Source organism: Budorcas taxicolor, chromosome 4 (genome assembly GCF_023091745.1).
Source record: "Budorcas taxicolor isolate Tak-1 chromosome 4, Takin1.1, whole genome shotgun sequence".
NCBI classification, from domain to species: Eukaryota; Metazoa; Chordata; class Mammalia; order Artiodactyla; family Bovidae; genus Budorcas; species Budorcas taxicolor.
The window spans coordinates 26,914,037-26,923,647 of NC_068913.1; the positions used below are offsets into that span (position 1 = coordinate 26,914,037).

Consider the following 9,611-nt stretch of genomic DNA (forward strand, 5'->3'; position numbering starts at 1 on the left):
AATCTCAGTATTTCTCCATTCATTCATTCAGTCATTCAGCAAACATCCAGTAAGCATCTGTCATTTGCCAGACATTAAACTAGACACTGGTGATCTGGTAACAAAGAATTCCTGACCTCACAGACTATATACCAAGAAATATCTGTTAAATGAACCAGTAGATAAGAGCAATCTTACACTATTAGGAATAAAATATGCTCTTGAGTTTGAAGAAAAATTTAAAAGTCATCAAATATATTTCACTTTATTAGTAGGACATCACACTAAGTTTGCTTTTTTAAATAGAGAAGTTTTAAGTATATGTTCAGCTTTATCGGTGAACAGGATTTTCTTCTACAACAAGAGCTTAACCTGTACCCTAACCTACTCACCTTTTACCTTCTATAGTCTACTCTATCAAAAAGTTTAAAGCAACTTTTAAAGAAATGTTGCTTTTTTGATCACAAGTCACATGAGATTAAATGTTAAAACAGAATAACTAAGAAGGAGAAAGACAGGACATTACTTGACAATTGTCATTCAAATATATATGTTGTGAGTTAATGAACACCCACAGGTAATTCCCAATTTTAGTAGAATGCCTTAAAATTGCTATAAAATGATTACCTATGTTCTATCTATGGAGAAGGCAATGGCACCCTTCTCCAGCACCCTTGCCTGGAAAATCCCATGGATGGCAGAGCCTGGTGGGCCGCAGCCCATGGGATCGCTAAGAGTCAGACACGACTCAGCAACTTCACCTTCATTTTTCACTTTCATGCATTGGAGAAGGAAATGGCAACCCACTCCAGTGTTCTTGCCTGGAAAATCCCAGGGACAAGGGAGCCTGGTGGGCTGCCGTGGAAAGGAGTTCAATAAAGTAAAATGTAGATTACGCAGATATACTTTTGGCCTTAGATCATTCCAAACAATTTTATAAGGTTCTGAACAGAAAAAATGTCTTAAATGTTTCTCAAACTGCAGATTTCAAAACCCATTAGGAGTAGGAGTGCAAGCTCAGTCATGTCTGGCTCTTTGAGACTCCATGGACTGTAGCCAACCAGGCTCCTCTGTCAATGGAATTTTTCAGGCAAGGATACTTGAATGAGTTGCCATTTCCTACTCCAGAGGATCCTCCCAACCCAGGGATCGAACTCACATCTCTTGCGTCTCCTGCACCAACACGTGGATTCTTTAGCACTGGTGCCACCTGGAACTCGTTAGAGTATCATCAGATCAATTTCCTAAGTTTAGCCCAACAGTTTTGCATAAATAGTAATTAATAGAAAAGTGAAAACAGACCGTATAGCAAGTAATAAGGATAGATACTGTTCATGAAATTCTCTCAAATTTGTTGTATGCAGTCACATATGTGTCATTAAATCATGAGCAAAATCTTTTAAGAATAGGTCACAATGAAAAAGTTCAGAAAAATGTTTTAGCCAGCTCTTAAGAGATAATGGGCTTGTTATGCTATTTTGTTCAGCAACCAAGCATACATCCAGCACTTGCAAGCCCTTGTAAGTACTGTTTGTGTTTTAGAGGATTTATTCACATACTTTTCTAGTTATAGAATTAAAAGCCTTTTACAGTATTAAAATTTAATAATGTAGAATCAGGAGACTAAGAAAGGCCTTAGTACCTCACACAGTGCATAGTGAACAAATATTTGCTGAATAAATGGATCTGGCCGACCTCGTTAGCTGAAGGCAAGTCCACACTGAACCCCTGTATAGCTGGATTTTATCAAGTTCTGAATATTTCCTTCCCAGCACATTCCATAGGCAAATACAGACCTAACCTCAAGTTTCATTACACCTACAGACATTTTGATGAAAAAACACAGTATGCAGATATTATTTTCTCTCAGAATATTTTAACATTTACTATATTGAAATATATTTCTATCAATATGTATATTATATTTTTAAAATAAGTATTACAGGTAGATTCTGCTCAGACAGTTCAGCAAGATCAGTTGAAAACAGATTTAAACAAATGCTTTTTAAAAACAGATGGAAAAATCAGGCCCTGTTAATACCCCTTAAGTGCTCTCACCCAGGCTGCAGAAGTTTGGCCCCAAGGGAGAGTGGCAGCTGTGACTCACACCGGGACACTCACCATGGAAATCAGGCCTCGGGATCATCCTGTGGCCATCAATCCTCCTCCTCCTAATCCACCCTGATATTTTATTATTTTTTAATTTAAATTTATTTTAATTTGAGGCTAATTACTTTACAATATTGTATTGGTTCTGCCACACATCATCATGAATCCACCACAGGCGTACACGTGTTCCCCATCCTGAAGCCCCCCTCCACCTCCCTCCCCATACCATCCCTCCAGGTCATCCCAGTGCAGCAGCCCCAACCCTGGTATTTTAGAAGTAAAATACTGAATTGGTGTGAAGGGGCTGGCTCCTCACTGCCTTGACACATCTCTTTAATGTGGCCCATGAAGGCCTCCAGTGGTCAGGCCCAAAATACCAGTCCTGGTCTCTCTGTCTCACAGGAGCCCCGGGGGAGCTGATGGGAATGTAAATCTCCAACCACCTAATCTCTTCAAAACTCAATCCCACTCTGGTTCTTCTAAGATATAGATAGGCCTCTTCCTTCACCTGACTCAGACTTAACCTTTTCATTAATGAAGCACCCAAGACAAAAATTTTAACTCAAATTTAGGTATCTGAGCAATCACTCAAAAGCACCCTTAATTCATCTCTTTTTCTGAATCCTTAATACAACTAATCACTAAAAACTGCCAATTCCTGTCTTCAAAATATTTCTCCTATGTTCCCTACTCTATTCCTACTTTCAGCTTAATGAAAGCTATCCATTTTGCTCATTTGGATTAACAGTTATTGCTTTCTATTCTCTTATACTAACAGAGTTTGCAGTGGTTTTCGGGAATTCAGTGGGACAGAACAATTTTTTTAAGTACACAAAAAATATTAAAGAAGAAAATTTCAAACAAGCCTGAAGTTAACATATTGAAAAGCACCACGGAGTCTTAAACTATTACTAAAAATGGACTTTCATCGATCTTCCAAGTAATAAGAAAGCAACCTAGTCTCAATCACAAAATCCATGGTTGCCATAACATACAAATTGACAAAATGAATTTTTCGTCTGGAATTAGACTCATGGAGACCAACTCATATTAACCAAATTAAAAGGCTCTGAAACATAAATCTGAATGCCAGTGTATTAATATACAATGATATACATTACTATCACAATGTCTGGAAAACTGATCAACACAACAGCAAATTTTCTTCCTATAAAAGATTTCTATGGAAAGCCAATAATGTTTTTTGATGAGCATGAAACCTTATCAAGGAACATCTTAAGCAGCATCCTCAAGAACTCAGGAAGCCTCAGGAGCTATGGAGAGAGAGGAGTGTACCTAACTTTGCTCAAATCTACGGTCACAGGAATTTCTACCCAGCCCACCATCAGCATGAGTCTGAATAAATATGGCCAAAGTTTGCTTCTCTTTTTTGCTTTCACTGTAGTTGTCATTTGACTCTATTTAACTATTTCAGGTTAACTAAGTATTTGAAGCCAGAAATTAGATTGCTAGAGGGAATTTTTACTTTCTCTTTCAGACCTGGGAACATATTTTTTTTTTAATCAGTAAAATGTAGATATCACTCGATCCATTGTGAGTAGATTTCACAACTTAGTTGTCAGAACTTTATGCCCCTGCCAATAATACCACTATCACATGATTTCTTACAGCAATGATTCCTTTTACAAACTCAGGTCATAGTTATGTAAAGGATACCCTTGACCTCAGCTCCTCATTAACAAAAAGGGAAAAAATCAAAGTTCTCTTTAAGTTATAATCTGTGATTCAATTTATATTTTATTTCCCCCTAAAAGGCCAGAATGAAACTTTAAAACTTCTAAAAATGTTTTTAATCAACTTCTGAAAGACCTTTGTTCTTAGTACAACCTACAAATTATTTTACATTTGATCCTTTCAGTATAATGTCTGTAATGCAGAGATCTGAACAAGCTGTATAATCTCAGTACACTAAACACATATATACTGCTACACATATAAAGGCTAATTGTAATATACATCCACACTAAACTAGTTTGGATAGACGTGGAGCCTCCATCTCACCAGTTAAAGCCTTTCATCAATATGTCTAAGATCTGTGTGAGTTCAGGGATTCTTTTAAATCTCATTTAATCTGATCATTAAAGAAATTTCAATAGCACACAAGTAAAAGGTGGCTAGACTAGAAAAAAATATCTATTTTTCCAAATTCAACTGAAGCAGAAAAACAATATGAAGTCCCAGACGGTTCACAAGGCAAACCTCTCAAAGTCTCCTCCAACTGCTCAATTTTGCAAAGATAGGTGCTTTAATGTGTAGCATGTTTGAAAAGCAAAGTACTTCCTTTAGTCTGCCCTAGGCACTAAGGATCTCATTGGAAAATGAGACTCTTGCTCTTAATTTCTCTATGGCCGTGGAGCACTTCACTTGGCCACTGGTGATGCCTCCCGTGTTCTGACAAGTATCTGGCAGTCTAGTTGTTCTTTTGAAGGTTTCAACCAGCTGTCTCTACAACTGGACACAGTTGCTATCTGTCTGCCCTGTTTTAAACAGTACTTTTACTTCCTGGGCCTTTCTAAGGTTCTGTGACTTCCATCAGCTTATTTCCTTCACAGCTCTTCTACCTGACAGCTGTGCCTCCACTTCCTTGGACCTGTTGAAATGTGTGGATTCTAGACTGCCTTTCTTCCAGAGTTTACTGTTCTCTTCCCTGCTCCACCAGCTTTAGCTTTCATGTTTCCCTCGTGGGGCCATACAGTTTCACTTGCTTTGGGTAGATAAGTCGACAAGTAGAAATGAAAGTTTACATGGCACTGTTCCACTGGAAACTAAACTAGTCATGCTTCTTAACATTTCCCTATCCTATTTCAGGGCCAAACTTGAGGAAGGGTGGCCTCCTTCTAAGTCCTCATCGGTTTGTCTTTACATTGGTCCTCAGGACCAAAAGACAAGAATTTCCATAATTTACCCTTCGGGATGAAATGCCCTAGGTCCTTTAGCACCAGGCTCTAGGAAAACTATTCAGTCTGTGGAACCCCATTCTTTAACCAATACAATGGCTTTCATTTGGCAAACTGCTAGGAAGCACCCATATGGTTTCCAAGGATTTCCTGAGACATTCCCCAATATAATCATATTCCATAAATTCCTCACGTACTGTAATAGGACCAAGAATGATCTGTTTTAAAATGGAGGTTTTGATTAGTTATTATTACTATTAGGATTTTATTACTGCTGTGACCGAAATGGGCTTCCCTGTCGGCTCAGTTGGCAAAGAATCCTGCCTGCAATGTAGGAGCCCCAGGTTCAATCCCTGGGTAGCGAAGGTCCTCTAGAGAAGGATACCAAAATCCACTCCAGTAATTCTTGCCTGGAGAATCCCGTGGACAGAGGAGCCTGGTGGGCTACAGTCCATTGGGTTGCAAAGATTGATCGAATTAAGTAAAAAAAATTTTTAAGTCTTATTTTTAATTCAACAAGGCCTTCCCGAAGTTTTTTTTCTTTAAAATTGATACTTTTTAAAATATACACCTAACTCATTCCACGTTGGCTTCTGGAAATTTAACCACCACAGCAACACTTATGTGGACCTTTGTACTTCTCCCCCACTTCCAGTCCCTCCAGCTGCACCCCAAAATCCCCATCACGCACACAGGGCCCAGAGTTAGAACTAAACGTCCCCAGCCCTAACCCAAGCACTCCCGAGGGCGACTCCACAGGCCGGCGGCTGGGGCAGTAAAGGGCTCCGTGGGGCCTCTCCAGCCTCCCCTTCCGTGAAGGGCTAACAGGAATGGCCCCCGGGCTGGAGGGCCCGAGCAGGGGGAGTCCGGCCCCGCATCCTCCCAGGGAGGGCGCCAGCGCAGCCCCAGGAGCAGGTGCGGCGCGGGCCGCCCTGGGCGGGAGGCGGGGAGCGGCGGGCCGGGGACCGCGAGGCGAGCCCGGCGCCGCCTTACCTCTCCAGGGCCTGCAGGGTGTAGCTGATGAGCGGCCTCTCCAGGATGGGGCAGAACTGCTTCGGGGTGGGGACGCCCATCCTCTCCCCGCTACCCCCCGCCGGCAACACGGCCGCCACAGCCGGCGCGCGACACCCAGCTTCGGCCCCGAAGCGGCTCAGCGAGGAGGCCGAGGCCGCCGCGTCCGCGCCGCGCAAGCCGAGCAAGCGAGGCCCCGGCTCCGCGGGCCTGGAGCCTCCAGACGGCCGTGACTCCATGGCGGCGGGCGGCGCGGCGCGCCCCGCTCGCCCGGGGTCCGCTCGGGGCCTCGGCCGGGGTCGTGCGGGAGAGGCCGGGCTGGAGCAGAGCGGGCACACGGACAGCGCCCACCCGAGCCGCGCGGGCCTGGCCGCCGCACGCTCCCAGGGGAGGATCTAGCTGCCAGTCTTCCCTCTCGGCGCGTCTTCGGCCTCAGTCCCGAGCCCAGCGCCCCCGGAAGGGCTGAGTTTCCCGGCTCTCGCCTTCTCGGGCAGGCCCAGCAGCCCCCGCAGGTGTCAGCTCTCCCTAAATGCCTACGGGTCTCCTTAAACCTAACAGCTGTGCTCAGGCCGCAGCGGTCAGGGCTCCCTCCCATCCCTCTCCCCTCGGAGAGATTTAGAGATTTGGGCGGGAGTCACGGGATGAGCCAGAGAGATGTACATGTCGATTATCTTTCATTCCACTCTTGAGGCTTCCTGGCTCCTCAGGTAAAGACAGGTGGACAGGCAAATATGAAATATCTTTGAGCCAAACTGCAGCGGTTACCAAATTTGTCTGCACATCGGAAACACCTGGGGAGCTCAAAAAAAGCTGACTGGTTATGTCCCACCCTCAGAGACTGGATTTAATTGGCCTGAGCTTTGGAATGATTTTAAAGATCCCCAGGTGATTCTGATGAGCAGGCACTATTTTTTTGAAACCACGAAGCCAAAGCAGTAATACTAATAATTGCTGAGTAGTCGGCACACAGTATCTCATTTAATCTCCAGGAGAACCCCGCTATTGCCATTCCACTTATACACAGGTAGAAACTAAGTTCACTGTTTAAATAACTTGTGTAAGATTGCACACTTAATGGCCTTTGCCCAAAAGTACAGCCAGAGTTGAAGAATTCCAGGGCCGAGGCCTATCATGCCCTTATTTAGTTCTGTCTTTGATAGCAGTGTTTACCTTGAAAATGTACTGAAATACTTGGAGTGTCGAAGCAGACTGTATTAGGTCTCTGGAATGTAAACTCCTTGAGAGCAGGGTCCTTACTTTTTTGGTTTGGGTACTGTCCTGGAATATAAGTGAAGCTTAATAAATATTTACTGAATAAGCTACTAATTGAATGAATGATAGTAGAAGTATATATAATTAAATATTTGCTAATTTATGTTTATAACTAATCTTATATTAGTTAATATAAGATTCATTAAAAAGGAATCTTTTAAATATTATCAGGTTATAATATTCCAATTCAGTATTTTTAGCTATTTTCCCAGTTTAGAATAAAGCATACAAAGTTAAGATTTACCTTTTCTACTCGTATTGTCTTTTATTTGATCTTATTGTTAAAAGCACTATCAGTTTCACGTCGGTTACTTTTATTATAATTAATATTTAGCTCTGTTCTACTTAAATTTTGTCAGGTCACTGACTCTTAGCCAGAAAGTAGGCTTCATAATACACTTGACTTTGTAGCACTACCACTCCTGTATCTAGCCTACAGTATGCATTCAATTAATATATGTTGACTAATTGGGTGGATAAATGAATAAGTCTGAGTCTATCTACAGTGACAAAAAAGCAAATCAAATAATTGTTTCTATTAATATTGATCTTTAAACTTCACTTTTAAATTTTAATCTAATGGTGGAGCTAAAGCTATTCATTTTCTTAGTCTTAAGCAAAAATATCATAGTAATAAAATTCTTGTTATATTAATTTCTATATAATTACTAATATAATTAATCTTTGAAAATTTAACTAGAATATTATTTTATTGACTTAGTTCCCTTCTTCAAGCAACTTTGCTCTGATCACTGTGATCTCATAGATCTTACATACTATACCTTAATGATGTTTAATAGACAGATTTGTACTGAAAGAAAAAGGACAGACTCTATGTGTATATAGCAATATGAGAAGCAAAGTTTTTATTCCATGTCTTTCTAGATAAACATAAATGAAAGTGAAGTCACTCAATCGTGTCCCACTCTTTGCGACCCTGTGGACTGTAGCCCACCAGGTTCCTCTGTCCATGGGATTCTCCAGGCAAGAATACTGGAGTGGGTTGCCATTTCCTTCTCCATAATTAGTTCTTTATTATACTTTCTTTGCATAGGGGATATAGTTTCCATGTTGCTGTATAGTGAAGGGGAGCGAAATATGCCACTTTGGCGTATTGACTACTTTAAAGTTACTTTAGAAATATCAGGGGCAAGAAGGACATTCTGACCCTCATTTGTTCTCCTGAAAGCAGGAAATAAATCCCTCATATGAAAATACCTTGTACCAGCAGAGTGACATCCTTATCACCATAGGTAGGGAATTCAGGGCAGAGAACATTATAAACACACCTTGTTACTTCTTCATTAATTAACTCTTCCAAGCCCAAGCCCCTCTGTTTTGTCAGTTCCTCACAAATGTATTGCTCCTCAGTCTAAAAGGTATAGAAGCTGCTTTAGTTACTTCTTACTACTTTGGGGTTCCCATACATACAAAAGTAAACTTGGTTTTCTCCTGTTGATCCATCTTAGGTTAATTTAATTATTAGGCCAGCCAAACAACTTAGAATTGATGGAGGAAGAAGTTCCACTACAAGGTATAGCAGCCACATTATGACTACTTTCCCTGTAGTAGATATTTAATAATGTCCCTCCATATCTGAGGGTTCTGCATCTGCAGATTCAACCAGTTCATCAAACTCCAAACCTGTGGGTACAGAGAAGGGATTGTATCCACCATTTAATATAAGGAACTGGAGCAGCTGCAGATTTTGGTATCTGTGGGGTCTGGAACCAATGCCACGTGGATACTGAAGGACAACTGTACATACCCTGGAAAGTAAGATCCTCTGTGATACATTGGTAATAAGTACTGTAAGAGTTTAGAAAAAATAAAACCCAACTGTATAATAGGACTTATGTAAATGAGACAGTCCATCAACCTCTGATCTTTAACTCATTTTTATACATAAGAAAGGTAATGCTCTGAACTGAGGTCTTTCTGTGGATAATTCAAACTAAACACCACACGGCAAAAAATTATTTTCTTTGACTTTCTCAATATTTCTTACAAAGTTATTTATCAACTGTCTCAACTCTCTACCTTGTTTCCTGAATAGCTAAAAAGTGAAAGAGTGGTGAATATTTAACCTTAGGACTGAATGGTAAATTTGACATCATTCATGCTACTGAAGTTTAACTTTTTGTAAAAATCATTTGGGGACCATTGCTAATATATATAGTATTTCTTGTATTGTTTATATAATATAATCATTTACATATTATATAATAATCTTAGAAAATATATTACTGGCACATTTGTTGCAGGAAGGGGACCCCTTGCAGGACCCAAGAGTGAGCTCTTATCCAACACTCAGAAATGAAT

The 9,611-nt window shown here is 40.9% G+C and overlaps 1 protein-coding gene across 1 annotated transcript in view; it reads right to left on the bottom strand.

The window, feature by feature from the left end:
• The window catches only part of CRPPA (CDP-L-ribitol pyrophosphorylase A), a 372,890-nt gene extending 366,634 nt beyond the window's left edge, over window positions 1-6,256 (bottom strand). The window contains exon 1 of the mRNA XM_052638722.1: window positions 6,000-6,256. Within this exon, the coding sequence (XP_052494682.1) occupies window positions 6,000-6,256 (257 nt within the window). The remainder of the gene's footprint in view (window positions 1-5,999) is intronic.
• Between the last annotated feature and the right edge of the window lie 3,355 nt (window positions 6,257-9,611).